The sequence below is a fragment of the Schistocerca piceifrons genome, chromosome 3 (genome assembly GCF_021461385.2).
Source record: "Schistocerca piceifrons isolate TAMUIC-IGC-003096 chromosome 3, iqSchPice1.1, whole genome shotgun sequence".
Lineage (NCBI taxonomy): Eukaryota > Metazoa > Arthropoda > Insecta > Orthoptera > Acrididae > Schistocerca > Schistocerca piceifrons.
This window is the reverse complement of record NC_060140.1, coordinates 153,134,075-153,159,661: the sequence shown is the minus strand read 5'-3', so window position 1 is coordinate 153,159,661 and position 25,587 is coordinate 153,134,075. Positions and strand designations below refer to the sequence as shown.

At 38.6% G+C, this 25,587-nt stretch overlaps 1 protein-coding gene across 2 annotated transcripts in view; it reads left to right on the top strand.

Annotated features, from left to right (window-relative positions):
- LOC124788258 overlaps positions 1-25,324 on the top strand; it is a 56,014-nt gene extending 30,690 nt beyond the window's left edge. Inside the window, exons 3-5 of one of the 2 annotated variants that reach the window (XM_047255460.1) lie at positions 9,286-9,392; positions 11,668-11,914; positions 23,818-25,324. In XM_047255460.1, coding sequence (XP_047111416.1) covers positions 9,286-9,392; positions 11,668-11,914; positions 23,818-23,855 — 392 coding nt within the window. In that variant the 3' untranslated portion in view covers positions 23,856-25,324. Of the gene's footprint in view, positions 1-9,285; positions 9,393-11,664; positions 11,915-23,817 lie in introns of both variants that reach the window. The other variant, XM_047255459.1, reaches the window with a different exon arrangement.
- The last annotated feature ends 263 nt before the right edge of the window (positions 25,325-25,587 follow it).

Sequence of the window (25,587 nt, the reverse complement as noted above, 5' to 3'; positions counted from 1 at the left end):
CTGATGTAGTCAGCTTTTTCTTGCTTTTTTTAAAAAAAAAAGTCTATTTTGAACTATTTATTTTCATTGTATTATGACGAAATGCCCTATATGATTGTGAGATGGTCCCAGGAAATTTAAATAAATAAATGTTGACATCACTGGTCAAAGCAGAATGACAGTATCACAATCTTCAGTGCACTCATCATCTTCAGGAGGCCTATATATGTGTACTGTATAACACTGTGCAGTCAGTCATCATCCTCAGTGGATCGCTATCTCCACTAAACCTTTGTAGATCTAACAAATGGCGCTATCTAAGCCGCTACTCAAAAGAACTAAATGACATATTGGAAACCAAACACACGAGTGACAACTACAATTAAGCGTAGAAACAAAAACAATTTGCAAAAGTCCTGTGAGTAACAAATGGCACAATTCAAAGAGTATACTATTGGCTCACATTGTCCACTATACCTGGGTCCTCTGTGTTTGGAAGAAGTATGACTACGAATAGTATCATCTTCTCTAACATCTGTTTTATAATGCAAATGCTTGTAGAAGTTGCAAGATGTTTAGGATTTGTTGAAGCTTCTTCCACACCTTTCAATCTGTAATATTCTTGGTTAACAAATTGTATAAGTCCTCTCTTATGCTGCCTTATTCATTTCTATATCTGCTTGTATTTTCTGTAAGTTGGTGTTATTTTGTTGGGTGCTTTGTTTCTTATATTTGTCAAAGTTTCCTTAAATTCATTGATGACACCTAAGTATTCACTACGTCACCATAAAAGAGTGTAATTCTCTTGAATGGAGAATAGCTTCTGTTTGGGGTATTGCCTCAACAGCACCTTTTTCTAATGCAGCTAGTGGATATTGTACTTTGTCTGGTAAATATATAGGCCTGTGTTTCTTATTTTGGATGTAATAATGTAAAATTTGTGGTGAGTGCTGATTCTACATTGTTATGGTTGATGAATATTGGTTGCAACAAGAGTTACAGTGATTCTGCAGTTCTTAGTACTAAGAAATATGCATCTTGGTCTCCATAAATATCTTTATGAGGGAATGACATTCACATCTGGTTTACGATTTCTGTATTGCTGCTAACCACATACAGGAAGTATTGAGTGGCAAACAGACACATTTAAAATTACAGTGTTGGATATTATTCAGTTATAAAAAGATTCAGATAAAGAAACACACACAACTCACACACACATGGCCGTTGTTGTTTCTGCACACTGTGGCCCCACTGCAGATTACTCGTACCACATTCTCTGACACTCTGGTGCCTCCCTTCTTCATCTTTTGTCTTCCCTCATTCTTGTTACATGTGGGCCCCTCCCCTAATTGACCTGCCCTCCTTGTCAGTTTTTACCAACATATCCTTCTCACCTCTCTGAGCAAGGAACTATTAGTTCTGAAAGCTAGAGCGTGTACCACTTTTATTTTTAAACATATCTATAGGCATCACTACACATTCACCTCCTGAATGTAAGTACTGGGCAGCAATTCTGTCTCATAATTTGTTTCCTTAATTGAACTGCCCTTTGACAAAGTATTATTGTGATGCTGCCATACTCACATTGAAGCTTACAGGCCCAAAAGTTTTTTTATAAGTTCATTCTGTTCACAGCTGTCCAAAATTTTTTAATTCACCGGCTAGATGTTGACACTTGTCTTTGCTATAACTTTTGTCTAAAATATTTGTGAACTTATTTTGCTTCAGTTATAAAAATATTCAGATGAAGAAACACACACACACACACACACACACACACACACACACACACACACACACACACACACACACACACTCCCATGCCTGAAACTATGTTCAGTCATCACAGATTTCAGAAAAAAAATTCAGAGAAATACAGGTGGTATTTGAAGCTGATGAGACATCATACTGGTTGGGCTATCTATACAGTACTTGTGTACTTGCAGTTTGAACTGACCACAGAAACTGTCTTACTCATATTGTCCACACTACTTTATTCAATTTCATAAGCCAAATTTATTTGATCCTTTCAAGAACCTTGCATTACCTCTTCGGCATCAAGCTCTATTTTACCAGGCAAGTAACAGTGACAGTTTCTTTTTAAAAAATGCCGTTGCTTTTCATGTCAGAAGTTTTTGAGATCCACATATTAAGCAAATTTGAACTTTTGTTTTATGTGTAAGATGGCGAATTCATTATTAAATTAAAAAGAAACATTGTAAATAACTTTTATACTGCCACCAGTCTCAGTGTCACATTTCAAAATAGTGAACATTGAAGCTACTGAGTGAGTCTGTTCACCCCCTTTCCCTTCTGCAAAGAAAAAAAGTCACTATGAAAGTTTTTCTTGCCAATAAAGCAGTTTTTGTGGTTTTATTGCATTCTCATTTTTTCCCTACATAATGTTCTAGCAGTGGTTTTGTCTATGTCATGCAGAAGTGTTCACAATTCTTCAGATTATGTTACATTGTCCAACAAGCTTTCAAAATGCTCTTCCTCACCTATTTTTGCCATGGATTCAACAAATGTCACACCCATTGCTTCTCTGAATGCAGAACTTCATTCATGTAAGATGTGTATCATCTCAACAATGTTTTAAATTTTAATGTGTCGGTTTTCTTCAGAACAAACCCCAATAGGATACCTACATTCCAGTCCAGAGTGTTGACACAACCACATTTAAATCTATATCTAGTGGGTGTATCTTGTATGGGTTGTCAGGCACATTTTCTCTGGTGTTTTGGCAGATAATTGCAATTTTTTGTTTGCAACATCTAGCTGGAGTCAGACCAGACAAATTCTGCTCATCGTGTCTCACATACAATGCACAGCATTGATGGAAAGTGTTGGTTTGTTTTGCATTACAAACAAAATTATTTAAAAATAGTAATTTTGCTCATCCATTCGATAGAGTGCTCCCAAATTAGTCTAGTGCATAATTTGTTTTATTGATATGTATTAACAGGAACACTAAAACATAAAGAATAATAAGTACTCCAGCAGTGGCATAGGAGCTCTTCTGCAAGGCTGTAGCAATCTGCGGGGTCCAGGGTGTGGCTGTCGCTGCTGGCTTACTGCTTGTTCTTCTTGTTTTACTGTCCCTGTTATCACACATTGATAAAACAAATATCACACTAGGCTAGTTTGGACCACTCTGTAGGATGCGCATGTAACATTTCACTTTGAAAATAATTTTTTTTGTAATGAGAAAAAAATAAACTTTCCATCGACACTGGACATCAGATGAAAGACATGATGAACTGTATTTGTTTGGGCTTTTTCCATCTAGATATTTCAAAAGCAAAATTGCATATATCTGCCAAAATACCACAGAAAATTTGCCTGATGACTCTTGAAAGACACACCCTGTATACATAAAGTGTGTATGTATGTCTCTGATCTCCTCCTAAACCATTGTCAATTTCAGTCAAATTAGGCACGTAAATAGCAAATTTCATGAGTATTGGCACTTCGGGACTTATAACCTCCTAGCTCCAATAGGAGTGAAGATATGGGCAGATTTGTGCATTTTTCAGCCCCTGCCATGTAGGCTGCTCTGCATGATGGGCATGTTATGTTGTACTGCAGGTGTGTCATATCAGACTGTTTTGCAGGGCAGTCTACACATCAGGGGCTAAAAACCTTTTTTCCAACCGCCTGATGTGTAGGCTGCCTGGCGGAACAGGCATGTTGTGGCATTAGTATCAGCCTGCTTTCTGGCAGGGGTATATGTGTGGATGAGATTGTCTGTGGAAGTTTGAAATTGGTAAAGGACGGGATGGATAAAGAGAGGGGGCAGGAGGGATGGATAAAGAGAGGGGGCAGGAGGGGATTGTTAGAGATAGATGGGCAGGAATTGGTGGACAGAGACAGGTGGGGAGGGATGGAAGGAGAGAGGTGGCAGTGGTACAGGGAAAGAGGAGGAGGGGGAGAAGATTGGTATGAAGAGGAGGGAAGAGGAGAGTTATGGGGAGAGGGAGATGAATAGGGAAGATGGTGAGGATGAGGTGTAGGGAGAGCAGGCAGGAGCAAATGTACAGGGATATTGTGGCAGGAGTAGACAGACAGGAAGATTGGGGGCAAGAGTAGATGGACAGGGAGAGAAACGGGTGGAGCAGGTTGACAGGGAGGGGGAGGATGAAATGGACAGCGAGATGAGGGGAAGTAGGAGATGGACAGAGAGGGATGGGGAGCAGGATTCAATGGACAGAGAGAGAAGGAAGGAGGAGATGGGCAGAGAAAGGGAGTCGGACAGACAGAGGGTGAGGAGGAGATGGGTCAGAGAGGGGGACAAGGAGTAGATGGAAAGAGGGGGAGAAGGAATTTGACAGAGGAGTAAGAAATGAGCAAAGTGGGATGGGAGAGGGGGAAGGTGTGTGCAGTATATGTGTTGAACATATATATGCACCTTATCATCTTGCTTTACTGGGCAGCCCACACGTCAGGGGGAAGGCACTGTTTACTAGTTCCTGAAGTGTGGGGGGCCTTGCACGACAGGCATCTTGTGTGGTGGTGGTATTGTACATATTATAGTGAAGAAACAGTTTTCAGATCCCTGATATGTAGGTTGCCCTGTATGACAGTCATTTTGTCCAAGTAGTATTGGCCTGGTTTATTGATTATTTTGCAATGTGTCGATGAGCATAGGTGGGAGAAGGTTGAAGTGGGTAGCGGAGGGGATGGACAGAGGGAGGGGGCTAGATGGGGAGAGAATGGACGGCAGGTGATGGGCAGAGAAAGGGGAGGAGGATATGCTTGAAGATGGTGGATGAGAAGATGGACAGAGACAGGGAGAGAAGGAAGAAGAGAGGGAGCTGCAGGAGGACATTATTCCATGTCAATTAACACAGAGTCTAAAACTCACCATCTCAGATTTTCTTGAAATTTGGCACAGATGTACTGTAGATATAGACTTAGAAATATATGAAATTTTACTGAGATATGTCAACTCGTTTCTGAATTACAGAGCTGCAAAGTTATAAAAGGGCCCAAAACAGGGAACGGCAGTTTTTAATGTTGCTGTAGAAGCCTTCCTAATTGAGCAACAGACCTGGGTTCAATACCATTTTAAAGCATTTTTCATGCCCTTTTCCATAGTATACAATAATATATAGGTTAGTATAAAAAATCGTTTTGAAAACAAAATTTAAAATTTAATTAATTTTTTTTTTCAAAAAGTTCATATTTTAAAATTTCCAAATTTATTCCATGAGTAGCTAGTATTGTTGTAAGTCACAGGCCAAAACATAAATTTGGGATGATAATTTCTTAATGAATAAAAAAAAGAAAACTGAAGCTCTATGTCCAATAATTTGGCTGTGGACTTATGTTGACTGTTAAAATAATACTCACTGTCATAGAGTGAGTGCAACCCTTCCTGAGTGGTTGTGTGTAATAAGTTAGTTACTTGTGAACTGGTATTAAAATCACTTAGTGTTTTGGCCAAATATTTAGTGCTTCAGTAAAACAAAGTGTTATTGGAAGCTATAAACTGACTTAAAATCTATCATGAAAATGTAAAAATTATCAACTAATTTTTAACCAGTTAGTTTCTGCTTTAACAATAAGTGTGTCATTGTTTTTTTTTCTCCCCATTGAGATGGAAACTGACACATTGTCCCTCAAGATGGAAACATACATTGAGAATACAGTGTTGCAATCTGTTACAGAAAACAAATCACTTTGTTAGAGACAGCAGAAAGCTCAGAAATGTCACATCATGGATGCCTGAATTGTATCCAGTCAGTGGTTCAAAAATCTGTGATAAATGTCAGAAGGAAATTACTATTTTAAAAAACTGCACAATCCTGAGTGACAAAAGTGTTGAACATGATCATTCTCAAACAGAAACATTATTGCACAGTGATATAGAATTTATAACTGCTTCAGACATTGTCCAGTCACTTGATATATATCTTGAACTGTTGGGTAAGTCTCCTATTGTTAAGAGAAAAATGAAATACAAGAAGTATTGCACATTAAAGTTAAGAAAAATTTCCTCAACTATGAACATTAAACTATTTTCTGCTTCTACTGAAAGTTTGTCATCAGAAAGCAATAGTGATGTTGAGGAATCTGAAGCTGTGAAAAGTAAATTCTACAAGTAGGATGAAAAGGTTAATGCATCAAATGTGTTTACCAGATAATTGGAGCATAAGAATGATCATGCATGAATATAATGGGCTGAACTATATGGCTAGCCAGTTAAAAAGAATCTTAAACAAAAAGGCATTTGAGAAGGTCCAGATTTAAAATCAGGGGAAAGCTCGCCAATGGTGACCGTGAGAATTATACATTCATTTTTTGAAGATGATGTAGTAGGAGGGCAACACCAGATGTTAAAGACTGTGACAGTTTCTGAATGAGACAGAAGTAAATCAAAGATCTGAAAAGACGTATTATGTAACCATAAAGAAGCATACAAAAATTTTAGAGACAAGTTTTCTGGCATAAAAATATGTTTCTTTAAATTTGCTGAATTGAGACCTAAACATTGTATGTTGGCTGTTCAAAGTCACACACACATAACCAAAACATGCGACTAATGATATAAAATAACCAAATTGAAAACTGCAACAAAAGATAAAATTCAAAATTACAAGCAGTGCCTTGCATAAGTGCTTTCTAACCCATCATCTATTGATTGCAACATTGGGAAACGTTGCTTACTGTCCAGGTGGAACTGAGATGTATAAAATTTTGGAAGAATCCTTTGCTGAAAATTCAATTGTAAAAGTGTAATTACACGTGTGGGTTTCAGTTGACCCTTGTAATCTAGAGACTTTGGAGAAAGATTCAAAATAATTTATTGGTTTATTCTGCAGAAAGTTGTCCTCTGGGGTTCAGTATGACTTCATTGCAAACCAGCAAGGATATTTTCTTAAGTGCACAAAATAAAATCTGAAAGAATCAGGATTGTTCTCGTGTGTGATTTTTCTGAAAATAACAGCATAATTCTACAACATGAAGCTCAGAGTTACCACTGGACAAACCAACAGATCACAATCCAACTCATTATACATTTCAAAAAGGAAAACAAAGTGGAACCTCTTAATTATGTAATTGTTTCTGATTCACTAGTGCAAAACACAATTGCTGTATATACTAAAAAATATATATAAAAAATAAAAAAACACACTTAACTTTTCTGGCAGCCAAATTTCAAAACCTTCCAAAAATGTTATTCTATTTTTCAGATTGCTCTGCTGCCCAATACAGAAACAAAAAGAGCTTCTTAAACATCTGTTTCCATGAGGAAGATTTTAAAGTGGAAGCAGAGTGACACTTTTTTCCACAGCACATATCAAAGGGGCTTGTGACAGTTTTTGAGGATATGTGAAGAGACTGGCAGCTCGCACCAGCTGGCAAAGACCCTTTGGAAACCAAATACCATCAACACTGCAACTTTTTGAATGGGCAGTAGAAAACATTACCAATGTAGGCTTGGCATATTGAGCTCAAAAAGACTATGTTGAATCAGAATGTTTGTTGAAAAATCACTTTCAGCAAGCATTGACTATCAAAGGAAAACATCAGCACCTTGCATTCATTCTGTAAACTAGATCAAAAAAGGTGGTGAAAAACCTTCTTTTTTTTCCAGAAGTCTGTGAAAAGGAAGTGTCAAAATCTCCTGATAAACTAAAATAAGCAGATATTTCAGGTTACATCACTGTTGTCTATCAAGGAAACTGGTGGGTGAAGTATGTCTTACAGATAAATGAACTTGATGAGGCAAAAATAAATTTTCTTCGTCCAGCTGGCCCATTTACATCTTTCTTATATCCAAGAAATGCTAATGTTCTGTGGGTGTCAGTAATGGGATGTTCAGGTGAAAGTGAATCCCGTTGCTCCTATTGAAAGAACTACTAACTTACTTGAAAGTGGTGTTTACCAAACGAATGAAGTCTTTTCAAACTTAAAATGATAAACAGATCCTGTTACTTAATAGTTAGTTTTACTGTGGTCTATTTACTTGAATCTTTTATCACAACAGTGTACATATTTGTTTTCATGAAAGTATCAATATTTGTAATGTGGTAATAAATAACACGAGTACACATTCAAAGTATTGGAAATAGAGCTTCAGTCTTCATTTTTTTTTTAATTAACAGAGAAATCATCAACCCAAATTTATAATTTGGCCTGTGACTTACAATGCTAGTAACTCATGGAGTAAATTTGGATTTTTTAAAGCATGGACTGTTTGGAAAAAAAATCAAAATTTTTAATTTTGTTTTGAGAAGAATTTTTACATAAACCTGTGTCTACAGAAAAGGGCGTGGAAAATGTTGTAAAATAGTATTCATCCCAGGTCTGTAGCTCAATTAGGAAAGCTTCTACAGCAGTTTCAAAAACTGCTGTTCCCTGTTTTTGTGCCCGTTTATGATAACTTTACAGCTCTGTAATTCAGAAACAAGTTATCATATCTGAGTAAAACTTTATATTTTTCTAAGTCTATACCAACAGTACACCTGTCTCAAATTTCAAGAAAATCTTAGATGGTGAGGTAGAAAATGATCTATTTCTGTGTTGATCTGACATGGAGTGACCTGAGGCAGGTGTAAGTATTGTGAGGTAGTGGACAGGTGGCAAACGAAGAGGGGGAGGAGGAAATTAATAATGGAGGGGGTGAACAGAGGAGGGGAGATGGGGTCTGAAAAAGGGAATGGAGGAGATGGACAAAGAAGAGAGGGGAGATGATTTGATTAAGAGTGATTTGGGGGGGGGGGGGAGATAGGCAGGTAGAGTTGGGAGAATGAGACATACAGAGAGATGGAGTAGGAAGAGGTGGACACGGAGAGAGGGAGGGAGGAGGATGTGTGTCCAATATAAATGTCAAACACACACATGGACATAGCCATAGGGGAAAAAGTAGTTTATTTATATGATAAAAAATGCTCGCAAGTGTTGTCATGCAACCCTTTGAACTTCCTGCAACACATCTTGGCCGTAGTCCACTTTTTAAATAAAAACGTTTTACCATTGCATGATGCTTCTGCCTCTATCCATTTTTACAAAACATACCAAATATCATTGAAGACACTACTATCTGCACGTATTAAAACTGTTTGTATCCTCACATCTTCCAATAGCCATACCTCTCAACAACATTTCTTGCCATTTCATGGAAATTAACAACTACCACCAATCCACACTTAGAAATGATAGCTTTTATGGTCCGTCTTCATAAGAGACTCTTATTCAAACTTTTCATAGTTGCTTCAGTGGCACTAAAATGAATTATCTGGGGAACTAAACAGTGATGCTTATAAGCTCGTTAGATTTACCGCTTTCTCATTTCAGCGAATTCTACCTCAGCATCACCAGTTCCTGAAGAGTCTGGAACAAGAGCTGAGGCTGTTGTGGCTGACATCAGTGGTGCATCAGCTGACGCATCGAATGATGCACAGGTAAAGTTTCTAGCCCATCTGCTTTCTTTAAAAACACGTCCCAATAAAAATTCATAAAATTCTGAAATGTCATACTCATAGTTAAAATATTCAAAAATCTTTTATTCTCCAAAAAACCATGTGATCGAAAGTGTCACGATACTACCCAAGAAGTACGATCTTACACACTGACATCAAAAGTAGTTGTTATCTGCAATCACAACAAAACAGTGAAAGCTTATGAACTTGCTGTGTAATTAGGTGATTGAGGCCTCCAGGGTGTCAGTTTGCAGCAACAGTTTCCAGATATCACAAAAGTTTCAAAATTAACTATTTCTCTTTTCACAATGCAGTGGAAACAACTCAAAAAATTTAAGGCTTAAAATTGATAAAAAAATATTAATTGGTTTTCAGGTACAGCTGATAAAGTCACTCTGACAAACTGGCAATCAGTGCTTGTCACTCTTAACATGCAGCTGTATACTCCATTTGTATTTTAAGACAGATGATGTAAATTTGGTTTCCATAGTTGAGCATCCATCTTCAAACTAACAGTATTATGAAGAGGATAGTTGCTACTCACCATATAATGGACATGCTGAGTCGCAGATAGGCACAACAAAAAGACTGTCACAAAATAAGCTTTCAACCTACAATACCTTTGTCAAAAATAGATGACACACACACACACACACACACACACACACACACACACACACACAGTACCACAGCCTCTAGCAGCTGAAGCCACACAATGTGCCTTCTGCTGACAGAGACTGTGTGTGTGTGTGTGTGTGTGTGTGTGTTACGTTAATGAAACAGCATACACTTAAGAGCCAAAACATTATCACCACTGCCCAACAGGAGAATGAATTCCACCTGGTGGCGTTGAGGGCATGTGATGTGTGAAGGAAATTATACAAGTGGAGCAGAGATGAATAAGGAATCATCCTAGCAACAATGTGAGCCATAAAGGGGGAAATCCAGTCAAAAATGACTGTGACAAGAGGCAGCCTGTTATAATCCAGTGGCTACAGGCATCTAAAGAATGGTGAAGGTGATTGGCTGTTCACATGCTACTGCTGTGAGCATTTATGGAAAGTAGTTGGAAGATGATGAAACCATAAGAAAGAAGCAAGGTTCAGATGTCCACACCTGTTCGTAAACTGTGTAACTTGGAGGTCTGACCACTCTGTAAAGCAGGATAGGCAGTGATCGCAAGCACATGTGTTTTGGAGTGCTCCTTTCGGCACATGTTGCTGAACTTGATGCTCTGCAGAAGACGACCTGTACTTGTTCCCTTGTTGATCCAATGAAATTGTCAGTTGTAATTGCACTGGACATGATATCATTGAGTTTGGACTGAGTGTCAATGGAAACGTGTCATCTGGTCAGCTGAATCACATTTCATGTTACACCATCTTGATGTCGTGTCCAGAATAACAGTCATCCAGGCATGAAAAGTGCACTGTGCTGTGGACAGAAAGTGGTGGGGGGCCAGTATTATGCCATGGGGGACACTCACCTTAGCTTCCACTTCCACTTGGGTTTCCCCATTTATGGCTCATATTGTTGCTATACTCCATTTCCTTATTCATCTATGCTCCACTTACATCGTTTCCTTACCACATCGCATATCCTCAAATGGAAGCTTGTGGTAGTAATCATAGGCACCAAGATAACTGTGGACTATATGAACATTATTGCAGACCACCTGCATCATTTCATGTTTGATGCCTTACCCAGTGGCAGTGGCATCATTGATTTGAGCAGCAGTATGGTGAACTCACTTTTATGTCTTGACTACCTAATTCACTTTATCTGAACCCAATGGAACAGATCTTGGACACTATTGAATGCCAGCTCAGCACCCGCAAACCACTGACCCGTAATTTGCATGAATTGGGTGAAATGTGCGTAGACGTCTGGTCCGTATACCTCCTGAAACCTACCAGCGGCGTGTAAAATTCCAAAGGTGGACCATCACTCTGTTAAGCAGGTGGTCATAATGTATGGACTCATCAGAGTAGAATGGTCTGTGATTCACTCTGAGTGAAAATTTGTGTGAAATGAATGGCCATGTAGAGGTTTTGTACTTTTGTCTTTGTGTGGAGTGAATATATAGTGTAAGTTTTTAAAGTAATAAATTTTATGTAGGTGGTGCTCACCATATTATAAACATTTAATGACTAACATGATCAGCACTGACTTAGCCATGTGATTATAGTGTTCTTGAAATTTTAATTTGCAAAACTAATCTGTTTGTAATGAAGACTTCCACATGATGCTGTAGCAGGCGGCTGCACCAGATGAAGCCACGGTTGTAGCACCAGCTACAAGGGAGGTTGTCAGAGCCAGACACAGACCCCTCTCAGCAGACAGGACGCGTCACATCCGCAGCCAGTGGCTGTCGCAGTCTACCAACCAATCCACATCCAGTAGTAGACTAAGTGTATTGGGATGCAGCAATGGCAGGTTTCACCTTCAGTGGAACATCCAGGAAGCCACGAATCCTAATGACTGGATTGCCTTGTGCTGTGTTGGTGAGTGATTTTTCACTATACCAACATTAATTTTTCTGTTCTTAAAAAGTACTGTATTTGTTTTGTTTGTAAAGTATTTTCTTTCATTTTTGCACAGTTTCTGATTAGTTCACTATTAAGTGCATGTAACTTTGAAGAAAATTTTGTAAATTTGTAGTATTGTACATTACTTCGTTTTTATATTACTTTTTTGTTTTTACACTGTTAGTGAAACTAATTTACAACTAAGTGCCATATATTTATATGGAGCCTAAGTACCATAAAACTGAGAAGTAAGAAATTAGCATTTGGATTGGATAAAAACTATGGATCAAAATACAGCAAAGTTACTTTTCTAGTCAGAACAGGGGCTGTGTGAACTATTATTGTCATATCCATTTACCATATCTTCAGATCTTCAGAATATTTCAGCAAAATGATTGGATGTATTTATTGAAATAAGCACATGATTAGCTAAGTTTGAACTGTAAGTTAAATTTTCTGAGATCGCAATCACCCTGTATAAAGCTTTCCTTCTTAGTAATTTTTCACTGAGCGTTCATCATCTTAATTCATCAAGATTAAGTGTGATTACATAAAAATATTGTATCAAATTTATCCGAGACAGAACATTGTTAGCAGTGTACTGCATGAATTCTCATAAGATATTACTTTCAATTTTAATGGAAATTTTGGGCCTATTGGGATGGCCCATGCTGAAAATCATCATCTACTTTAATGAATTTTAATTTGATCGAGATCCTCCATTGTATACAACTTTCTCTTCTATTTATATGTGTATATACAACCATGGCTATTGGTACTCACCCTCCAGTGTGCATCTTTTCCTTAATTTTGTTTCCTTACCTTTGGAGTTTTCACACTTTATAAAGTATTTAAACAATAATTCCATCTTCACCAAAATAAATTATTTAGGATATCGCTGGATATTTTTTTCTGAATAAAGAATTGTTACATTCAGTAATCTTCAGGTTTGTTTTACTGTACAAATATAACTACACAGATTTTATACAGTTTTTGAGTGATTTTGCAAGTCAGAGTTGTAGCTCAGATTCAAAACATCAGATCAAACTCAACATTAAAGTAACAGTACAACATTATAAAATTATGTCCTTGAAGTGCATCGTTTTCTCAAATGCAGTATTTGAAGGGCTGTGTGCTGTGGTGGACTATGGCGTGAAGTATGATTGAACACTTGCTACTGTCACGTAGTGGCCTCTGCCACCTGCTGATTCCTGCAACCTGGTTTACCCCCGGATTGCTCAATCAGTATTAGAACAACTATATAATATTTGAAACTTCCTGGCAGATTAAAACTGTGTGTCTGATCGAGACTCAAACTCGGGACCTTTGCCTTTCGCACACCCCGTTGCAGAGGGAAAAGCTCATTCTGGATACATCTGCTAGGCTGTGGCTAAGCCATGTCTCTTCTATATCCTTTCTTTTGGGAGTGCTAGTTCTGTAAAGTTCACAGGAGAGCTTCTGTAAAGTTTGGAAGTTAGGAGACAAGATACTGGCAGAAGTAAAGCGGTGAGGACGGGGCGTGAGTCGTGCTTGGTACCTCAGATGGTAGAGCACTTGCCCACGAAAGGCAAAGGTCCCGAGTTCGAGTCTCAGTCCGGCACACAGTTTTAATGTGCCGGGAAGTTTCATATCAGCACACACTCCGTTGCAAAGTGAAAATTTCATTCTAGATATATAATTTGTAGTAGGCTTATTATAATAAAGGCAATGGCTTCTTCAATTATTTTAGGTGTAGGGATGTTGTGGTCACACGTAAGAAAATCAGTCGGTTTGTGACAGCAAACCCACATTTCCAGAAATTTACTTTTGTTTGAGTTTAGATGATATTTTGTAATTTTCAGGAAGACTAGGACTCCCTTTCATCTCCTATTATCGTGATTTACATTTTATCAAACAGTGGAAAATCCAGGATGGAATAACAAAAATATGGAAAAGATAGATTGCTACTCACCATATTGAGGAGGTGTTGAATGACAGACAGGCACAATGAAAAAAGGCTGCTAGATATTTTTACCTGTTGGACTAGATCCTTTATCAAAGTTAGAACACACACACACACACACACACACACACACACACACACACACACACACACACACACACATATTCAGACATGCAAAACTATTCCACGCATGACCACTGTCGTTTCCAGATACTAAGGCCCAATAGTGACTGTGTCTGAGGTGAGCAGCAGCCTTTGCTGAGGTGGATGCTGGGGCTATAGAAGAGGATTAGATTAGATTAGATTCAGTTTTGATTCTGTAGACCCAAAATTGAGGGGATTCTCACTTGTGTGGAACAAGTCAGAAAGTTTAACATGGAAAACGTAAAACATTGGAATATAATAATCACTACCCTGACCATTTGTCTGGAGATTGTCAAAATAGGCGAATACATTACAGTAAACTGAAACTGCTAATATTTACAGAATTAGTACACCATCAGAATGAAACTTAGTTATGCACTTTTAATACATTTATCGTATACAAAATACCTAATCTTGACTGTTGTGACCAAGTGCTGTCAGAACTGAAATCTAACAGACATTTTTACTTAAGCTGATCTAACAGTCTCTGTTAAGATATTCATCTGTAGAGTAGAAGGAATTGCCTATCATAAAGACTTTCAAACTCTTTTTAAATTGTGTTTTATCTGAAACCAAGTTTTTAATGGTTGCTGACAATTTATTGAAAATGTGTGTTCCTGAATATTGGACCCCTTTTTGGACCGAGGTAAGTGATTTTAGGTCTTTATGTGAATTATTCTTATTCCTAGTATTGATTTTATGTATTGAACTATTGCCTGAAAGTAGAAATATACTACTTGCAACAGATTTCATTAAGGAATAAATATACTGAGCATTGGTTAGATTCCTTGGATTGGTTTCTACATGATGTTCTTGAATTTACACCACAAATTAGTCTTATTACACGCTTTTGCACACTAAAAACTTTTGCTCAGTTTGACAAGTTACCCGAAAATATGATCCTGTATGACACGTAGAATAAAAGTAAGCAAAGTATGCAAGTTTTTTTTTATATTTATATTTCCTACATCCGACATCATTCTCACTGCAAATACAGATTTGTGGTATGCCCTTCCCAACTGAAATTATCTTCGAGTTGGAGTCCCAGAAATTTAACGCTATCAACCTCTTCGATCTGCATGTCTTCATATGTTATACACATGCTGGGAGAAAATTTTGTACAGGTTCTGAAGTGCATACAGTGAGTCTTTTCAAAGTTTAATGACTGTGAATTAGCTTTAAACCACTTAATGTCAGTGAAAATTGGACTAGCAGACATTACTAGCAGACATTTCTAAATCTTTACCTGGCTTGCAACTTATTGCAGTGTTTGTAACATCTGCAAACAAAACAAACTTAGCATCTGGTGATGTAAGAGACGAGAGGTTGTTAATGCACACAAGAAAAAACAATGGACCCAATATGGAACATTGAGGAACACCACATGTAATTAATTCCCAATCAGATGAAGACCAATTGCATACTGCACGAGTAATTCATGATGACAACTTTTGTTTCCTGTTAGGTAAGACTCGAACCATTTCACAGTGCTGTCGGTGACACCATAATATTCTAATTTACTTAAGAGAATATTGTGATTCGTACAGTCAGACGCTTCTGACAGCTCACAGAAAATGCCAGTAATCCCTAACTTGTTGTCTAATGAATTAAATACGTTTTCACTATTCATGTAAATAGCTTTCTCTATATCAGAACCATTATGGAACCCAAACTGTGACTTGGACAATATGTTATTTGCAGTCAGATGCTTAAGGAGATGCTTGAACACAACCTTTTCAATTTTTTTTTGGAAAAACCGGCGAAAGTGAAATTGGTTGATAGTTTCAAGGTATCTCTTTATCTTTCTTATTGTAAAGAGGCTTAAGTTCAGCATATTTTAGCCAATCTGGAAATTTTCCGCTGATGATTACACAAATAACTTAAGAGGTGCCCCACCACATCTCTGCTTACTCCCATAGGCAGCACTAGCATGTTATCTCATGTCTCTGTGCTTTCACTCCCCCTCCCTGCCCCAGGTCACTTCTGTATCCCCAATACTCACCACAGCAAATATGTGTTGCTCACCACAGACACTTCACAGTCAGGGCTTCCCCAGAGACAACAGTGTCCATGTGTTCATGAGCTATGCATGTGTGAATATGTGTCTGTTTGGTTTTGCCAACTTCCAATGAAGGCCATTCAACACCACCTCTATACGGGAATAGCACCCTATCCTTCTCTTGTTGTTGATTTAGGTTTTATATAGTTTGTATAAACTACTTCAGGCAAATGCTGGGATGGTTGCCCCGATATGTCGAATGGCATTTCTTTTGGAATGACCACAGTGGAGTAGCACTGTTTCTCCTAAGGACCCCCACCACTGGTATAGCATGAAACTCTGAACTTCTTTTTGTCATCTTTTAGTGCAGTTGGAAGTGCTACATGGACTTATTGTCATACTGTAATAGAATAAATGTGTCTGGGAAGAGAAAATAATTTTGAAATTTGTGATACATATTTCGTTTATACATTGGAAGGAAGCATAAAATTATGTGCTGAATTCATTGCACCTAAAAAATAATGTGCTTGGCATAACAGTATTAAACATTGTTGACAGCTCCAAATTATTTGGCAGGTGTACACAGTATCTATTTTCTTTCCCACTGTTCCTATGTGATATGTCTAAGCATTTACAGTCATCCATATTTTTTCCATCTATTTACAGTACAAAATTGTATGGTGCAGGTATGTAGGCATGGTGTATGTGTTGCTACTTTTTGGGACATTTGAACCTGAAGTTTTTCAGTCTGTCAGTCTGCAACATATTTTATATTTTTAGAACATATAAAAATGTTCTCGTGGTAGTGCAACTGATTTAAATGAATGTGTCAGAATGGTTTCACCATTAAAAATCCCTTAAACCTATTACTTGCCATGAAGACCAAAATTGACAAATTGACAATCTCTTTGTCTTTGAGAATTGTCATGTAGCAACATTCTGTTTTCAGGAAGTGAGAAGGGAAAAGTTTCCAATACGAGAATTTATGGAGAATTCTTCTCACATGCTCCCAAGTTTATATTTTTGTCACAGTATTATTAACATACAGAGTTAACATTTTAATCTGGTAAGTGTATAATAATTTCATTATTGCCTAAATGTTTATATTAATTCTGCCATTATATGTTACAGAGGTCCTCATCTCTAAAGACCCTGATGTTGGTAGCACATTTCAATCAAACTTCCTTTCCTTCTCCTATAACAGATGTGCAAGTAAAATCAGTTGACATTTATGAAGTTCTCTGTAACCACATAACAAAATGCTTAAACCCAGCCCTTATTTCGGGAGCAAAGGCTGTATTCAATGTCTAGTGCTCCACAGTTTCTTGCAATTTATAGTGAAGTGTAGAACAAGAATATTGCCCCATTCCAAGGCTTCAGCTTCCAATGCTTTGCCTATTAAGTCAGATACACACTAGAGTGAAGAGGATGCAACTGGGCTATTAACAAAGAGACCATCATAAGTAGCAGTGTTATTATGATACAATATAGCTATTAAACATAAAGAATAATTCAAAGAACAACACATATCACCAGACAATTGTTCAATGTGAGAATTCCTTCTTCAATATTGTACAAGTAAATTACAAGGGGCATTCAAAAAGAAATGAGCTGGAGGCATAATTACAGAAACCAGTACCTGTTAGAAGTATTAACCCTGGCTGTTGAGACATTTGTCCCACTATGACACAAGGTGGTGAATGGCTGTCTCATAAATTTCTCGGGGCTTCAATGTTAACCAGTTCCACACATACAGCTGGACGTCGTCGTCCGAGGTGCCTTTTTAAGGGGACCAAAAATGGCATAATCACAGGGGAGAGGTCCAGACTGTATGAAGGGTGGCCGAGAACCTCCCATTTGAATTTCTGCAGGAGTGCTGTGACTGTGTTGGCCATATGAGGCTTTGCATTGTCATGGAGCAGAATGACCCCACGGATGAGATTGCCTGGTCATTCTAATTTGATCGCTTGGTGAAGGGTGGTTGAGGTTTGCGGGTTAACGTTGCGGACTCACTGTTGTCCCGTGCTGCAGGAATTGAATCAGAATGGGGCCATCTTTGTCAAAGAAGAATGTCAGCATAACCTTTCCTGCACTCGTGGGTTTCCTTGGCTGTTTTTGTTGGTGGTGCCCCTGGATGCTTCCACTGGAGACCTTGTCATTTTGATTTTGGTTTGAAGTGATGACACCATTACTCATCTCCAGCCACCACTCGTGCCAGGAACACATTCCCTTCCCAAGCATAGTGCTGCAGATGAGCAAGACAGTGAGCCATTCAACATACTTCCTGGTGTGGTTGAAGACTGGGGCACCCATGGGTCATACACTTTGTGCACATGCAGTTGTTCCTTCATGATGGTGTAAACACTTCCGACAATCAATCCAACCACGGCAGCTATGGCTTTCACTGTCAGTCGGTGGTCCTGGGTAATGAGTGCGTCCACCAGCTGGACAATGTCTTCGGTAATGCAGTGTGGTGCTCCAGACCAAGCACCATCAGCTAATGACACCCATCCTTCCCTGAAGTGCTTGTGTCACACCTTGACCCTTGCAAGGGACATGCAGTGTTTACTGTACACTTGTGACATTTGTCAACGAATGGCTGTTCCTCCTCCTCCTTCTGCTGCCAGAAAACAAACACTGCCTCTTTGCTTGTCTTTTGATGCCTCCATGTCACTGTTTGCAATGCGACTGACAATGTTGGGTGATTGATACATGCTGCTGCTAGCTCTGTATAGGCAAGTGACATGCACGCATGGCCTGTAACAACAGGCTGTGAACTTCCACGCTCTGGTTGGAGCCACACCTCATTACACACGCCACGATTTTACTCTCCTGTCACCAGTTTGTGCATTCCAGACTCGGGCTTGTTTCTTTTTGAACACCCCTTATGTATGGAACTGTTACACCTCATTTCTCCTTCATCACTCACTAAACATCTCAGCACAATTGTAATCAGTTTTAATATAGTTCATCCTGAGACACACTAGGAAAGTAATTTACACTGTAGCAAATCAGAATGGAATTGCCAACAGAAAAAAGTCATTTCCATTCTGATAGGTTTTTCAGTTATTTTTCTACAGACTAAATTCATTTAGTGGCATAAAATATAAGAACACCAATGTTATTTGGAATTTTCCTGTCTGTAAAGGTATGAAAATTATCATTTTTCCAATTTAGATGAGAAATGGTGATGAGATAAATATGAAAACATATGTGAACAGAATATATTATTGTTTTACGGGTCAAGGTTTTGGTTCTTTTTATGGTGAATCTGTAGATGATGACTGGCACAGTGAGCAAAACTGACAGACTGTCTCACAGAACTAATTTTCTTCATTGGTTTGCTGATTGGTTTTACATTATATTTCAATAAAATACATGTGATTCTATCTGTTGTTCAAAGATTATAATGAGAAGCCCTGCCTGATTTTGAATTTTGACACAACTGCCATTGCTTGTATAATAATCTGGCACAGACTGCCCATCTTCAATGTATCCTATTCATATTCAGGCTTGCATATAAATGTAGCTATCCGAGAGTGTTTATTGTACCTGTTCTGGTAGGGTTGGTGGTCAAAGTAAATCAGCTATTTGTATAGTGGGGAGCTTAGAACATCAAAAAAGCTCATAAAACTTCATCCATTTTCATCACAAAATGCATACATGGGAGGATAGCATAGGGTGACTCAGGAATTCCTAAACAGTAATTCATGATGATGAATATATCTTCAGCATTCTTGCACAAAACTTAAGGATTCCCTCGGTGACAAATGCTGTGCCAATTGCACGGGAAAATGGTGATCATCAAACTTCCTGTGGCCACTCTGTTGCTCTTGAAACTTACCCTCCCACATAAAGCAGCTAATTATTAGACAGTGCAGGAACAGCCTTTTTAGACCAAGAAGATACTGTGGATTAGAGGGTGACCAGATGCCCTTCCTGTCACCACCCCTTTACCCCACGGGGTGGAATTTGTGTGACCCAACTCTGTGTGTGTGTGTGTGTGTGTGTGTGTGTGTGTGTTTGCAAACCTTGTAACTGATTTGGAATGTGGGTACCAGCCCAGTATTCACATAGTCAGACATGAAAAACTGCCTAAAACCACACCCAAGCTGGCTGGCACACCAGCTCTCATCATTAATCCACTGGGCAGATTCAGTCTGGGGCTGACGCACCTGCTTGAAACCCAGAAGCAGTGTGGTAACATACATGACTTTCTAGATGGATAACTTCATTACATTTCTTGTGAATGATAAAAGTACGTAGAGGATAGCCATTGTGAAACTTCCTGGCAGATTAAAACTGTGTGCCCGACCAAGACTCGAACTCGGGACCATTGCCTTTCGCGGACAAGTGCTCTGCCAACTGAGCTACCGAAGCACGACTCACGCCCGGTACCCACAGCTTTACTTCTGCCAGTACCTCGTCTCCTACCTTCCAAACATTACAGAAGCTCTCCTGCGAACCTTGCAGAACTAGCACTCCTGAAAGAAAGTGTTGTGTCGGTAGCTGGGCCGACACCGTGAAGTTTAGATGGCTGAAAAGGAATGCTAGACTAACGCTGTAGCCGATAGGGCACGCAAGGCTAAAGCAGACGGGCGTGAAGTCTGGAACATGAGAACTTATAAATGAATAAGAAGAAAAGTATGTAGATGCTTATTACTTATCTTTTTATTAGTCCTTGGAATACATCTCTCTTGAATACTCGTAAGCTATAGGCACTGATACAAATGGCGCCTTGCTAGTTCGTAGCCATTAACTTAGCTGATGGCTATTCTGTCTCTCGGCTAATGAGAGAGAAAGGCTTCGTACAACTGGGCGGTAGCTAGGTTCTCGTACAACTGGGCGGTAGCTAGGTTCGCGTACAACTGGGCGGTAGCTAGGTTCTCATACAACTGGGCGGTAGCTAGATTCTCGTACAACTGGGGCGAGTCCACTCTCGTATCACGAGACCTGCCTTGGTGGTGGCGCTAGGTCTGCGATTACAGTGGCGACACGCGGGTCCGACATGTACTACATGGACCGCGGCCGATTTAAGCTACCACCTAGCAAGTGTGGTGTCTGGCAGTGACACCACAGAAAGGATATTGCGGAGACACGGCTTAGCCACAGCCTGGGGGATGTTTCCAGAATGAGATTTTTCACTCTGCAGCAGAGTGTGCACTGATATGAAACTTCCTGGCAGATTAAAACTGTGTGCCCGACGAAGACTCGAACTCGGGACCATAGCCTTTCGCAGGCAAGTGCTCTACCAACTGAGCAATGGTTCCGAGTTCGAGTCTCGGTCGGGCACACAGTTTTAATCCGCCAGGAAGTTTCATATCAGCGCACACTCCGCTGCAGAGAGAAAATCTCATTCTGGAAACATCCCCCAGGCTGTGGCTAAGCCATGTCTCCGCAATATCCTTTCTTTCAGGAGTGCTAGTTCTGCAAGGTTCGCAGGAGAGCTTCTGTAAAGTTTGGAAGGTAGGAGACGAGGTACTGGCAGAAGTAAAGCTGTGGGTACCGGGCGTGAGTCGTGCTTCGGTAGCTCAGTTGGTAGAGCACTTGCCCGCGAAAGGCAATGGTCCCGAGTTCGAGTCTCGGTCGGGCACACAGTTTTAATCTGCCAGGAAGTTTCATATCAGCACACACTCCGCTGCAGAGTGAAAATCTCATTCTGGATAGCCATTGTAATTGTGCACACTTTTTAGCTGCTTACATTTTTCAGCATATTGTACCTAATCCCTAATGTAAGAAGCAAAATTGCCGAGGTTCATTCCAATGTGGCTAAATACTTCACCAAATTTTATTTCACTAAGTTCACAACATATCTTGTTGTCACATCACAGTAGTGTGTGTAGCTGAGGTGGGTGTGCATATGCACATTTTTCATGGAAGACATTTTGACCAACATGTTTCTTTCTCATGAATTGTGCAGCATCAGAATTGTGTTTATATTATGTCAGTGTATGCATGAAGTTGTCAGTCTTCTATTCTTAATATTTACAACATATTATAATACTTGTAACATCATTGTCTATAAGTAAGTGGGTTTCTCTGTGGTAAAGAAATGTGTCATGAGGCAAGCTGAATATATTTGCCCAGGTACAAAAATTTATTTGAAAGTGAGCACCCGCCGAGGGCACAGGCCAACAGTGTTAATAAATATGTGGAAGTCAGAGAAAATTGTATCTTTATGATTATTTGCCATTTCAAATAGTTTTGAAAAGTTTCAGGCTAACTTCGCACCCGAAACAGTTGGCAGCAAATGGAATACAAAAGCAACAATACTTACATTATTACACAAGCAAGATGACTAAAAACTGCACAATAAAGATTTTCTTTAGTTCGTGTTATGGAAGAGTTCTATAGCTGTCAACAGTGTTTTATTTCTGAAAGAATGAGCCATTGTTCAACAGCATACTTATAGTGGAAGTTTGGCACAAATTATTTCTACTGTTTTATGTTGGGTAGCAGACATTATTCTGCGAAAACAGCAACAACAACAACAACAACAACAATAATAATAATAATAATAATAATAATAATAATAATTACAAAATAGTTTGTAGCACTGTGTAAGTACAAATGTGCAAATAAGAGAGATCAAATTAACCATAAAGATTTAAATTCTGTAGCCAGAGAAATGCTCACTAGGTTGGAACAAACCGTCTATCTTTCATGTGTTTATATGACAAGTTCATAACATTCACAAAGTGTATCACAGTAGTTTGATTCATATTTACACTTTGTCTGTAGGCTAGGAATAACAAATGACTAGCACCATCCTGAACTAAATTATTGTGGCTTCAATTTGCTTTCCTTTACACTGAAAGAATTATTCTTTTATCTAATGTGAAAACAAATTTCTCACTCTTTTCTGGCATAATACAAAGGCTGTTCTGGATGGTGCAAAGCCCCTCAGACAGAAGACTCAAAATTGACCAATTTATGATGGTTGCAGATGAATAAATAACTGAGAACGATACATTATTGTTGTATAATTTTGATCAGTATTTTATTTCTATTGGACACGGGTTATCTGCAACTGTTACTAATACTTTGAAGAAATCACAGTAGCAGTATCATAAATATATTTCTCATCATCTCGAGGTGAAAAGTATATTTGTACATATGATCAAGAAAGCCAACCACACGCCTGTAGCTGACTGATGTGTAGCGCATAGACACATGTAACAGAAAACAGTGAAAACTAGCTCTTGAGCTTTCTGTCCCTTCTTCTGGTAGAAAGTACACACAACTACGTAGATAGCCAAACACACATTACCGCCGCAACACCCACCACATCTAACAGGTTAACCACTAAGCACTGCGAGAACTAAACAATTAATCATTTTCTAGCACACTGTTTGTTTTATTGCTTTAGTATACGTATTAGGGAGGAGTGTAATTTGAACCATCACATAGTCATTCAGGTTTGAGTTTCTGTGGTTCCTTACATCACTTCATGTGACAGGTGCATTATTTCTTCCAACCAGGCTACTGCCATTTCTATCCCTAACCCTCATTCAACCTTTAGTGAGAGTCTCACCCCTAATGAATTTATTCTCACTGGGTCGTTAAGCTGTAGCTAATAAGTGCCACAAGAGTTGGTAGATGCTGTTACCTTTCTGTTTTGAAATATTGTTAGCATTTAAGAGAAGAAAAAGTATCAGTCGTGGGAGTTCACTGACCAAACATGTAAGGCTAATTTAATAGAAAAAAACACACACACACACACACACACACACACACACACACCTGATTGTATCTTGAATAATTTCTTTCTTGTTTTGCAACATGCCTGTGTAGGTACTGAGAAGAGTGTAAGCACAAATGGTTGTCGCTGAGGCTGCAGAAAAGAAGCTGAGCAGAATTTGGAGTTGAGAAGAGACAGCTGACTTGTGAGAAGGTTTGAACGTGAATCAACTTATGGGAAACTAGGAAGACATATTAAAATGAAAATTATAGCTGTTGAACTTGAAGATGTACTCAGCAGTACAAGTGATCATGACCATTGAAATGTGTGTAAAGGATGTAAGATTGAGCTAAGGGAAAAGTTAGTTATAGCATCAGAGAAACGAACTCCTGTGGAATGAGTGTTTCTCTGTAGATGCAGGTAATAGCAATGGGGAAAAAGTCACGAGATGATTAATTTAATGCGTTGTACATGGAATAGTGTAAGAAATCATTACATTGGGAACATCATCTAAAATGTGGCCAGGAATCTAACAAAATAATATGAAAACTCTGATATAAGCACCTCTACTTTGGAGCCTGTTTTCTGATTCATCTCTAATGCATTTACATCTCCTCTGGGCATGTCCTAGCCATCAGTATGTATGTGATAGTTGAGATGACGTCTTGAATCTTACAAGACTTTCAGCTAAGACAAAGTTGTCAGTGCTTGTTTAGTTGATGCATCCTTGATCATTGTCATAAATCTACTAGCTAGTTACTGTACCTAGTGTCAAGACAGAATAGAGTTTCTGAGCAAACACTATCTACTAAATACAATAGCGAGATGTAAAGTAAACTTCAGGTAAATTAAACTTATTGACAGGAGGTCATGTTTATTGTCTAAGAAAAACACTGGTACTTCAATGTGACTGCTGAACTTTGTATGTATCAGGTGAACACAGTGTCAATGAAAACAGTATGTCAGACACTACTTAAACATAACATGCATGAGAGATATTTTCATTCTGGTTGGTGCAACTGTTACACAGTATGTATGTAATGACATCTTCCCAAATAACTGTAAGGTATATTGTGTCCAGTTAATTTCACAATTGATTTCGGCCTTTGTGCCATCTCTGATGGTTTCAAAGCACCTTAGAACATATCATAACCTAAAATCAAATCATAATGCACCAGAAACTGGTCACCATCAAAGTTCATGGCCGTACACATGTTCATCACGTGTTCTGTTGATGATTTTTGCCAGAGGGGATTGCAAGAAGATAAATTTTTCACTCATGTAGGTTTTTGGATGAGAATAATAATGAAGTCACATCGTAGCCTCCACAATCAACAGGCTTGAATGTTATGGAGCCACTTGGTCTCAGTTGTAAAACAACTAAGAGCCAGTTGTCTTCTGTCACAATCTGTCTAGGAGCTGAAACAGTTTCTTTGCACGTAATGGTAGAAAACATTATTGATTACTGTTAGGGTTTCCATACATCAGTATCCGGTGCTCAGAATGTGTTAGAAGCCAGCGTGGTGTACAGAGTTATTTTGTCCAACTCTTGTATCTGTTGAGGTGTGCAGTAAAAGGCATAATGAGGGACATTCAGAACAACAAGACTAATTGGTACATGTAAACATATGTGTGTGAAGTATTTCACACAGAGCTTTGCTTGTTTTTACATTTTGTTTTGTGCAGTGTATTGATGTTTCAAACTGCAGTTGTCATGAAGTTTAGTGATAAATAAAAACTATATTTAGTAGCAAATATAATATTATTGATTTAGAATGTATTTCTGCCATCACATCTAAGACTACAAAGTGGCTTTGCTATGCTGTTACTTTAACAGAAAAGGTCAGTAATGAGGTAGTAATTTTACTGAAGCACATATCAAT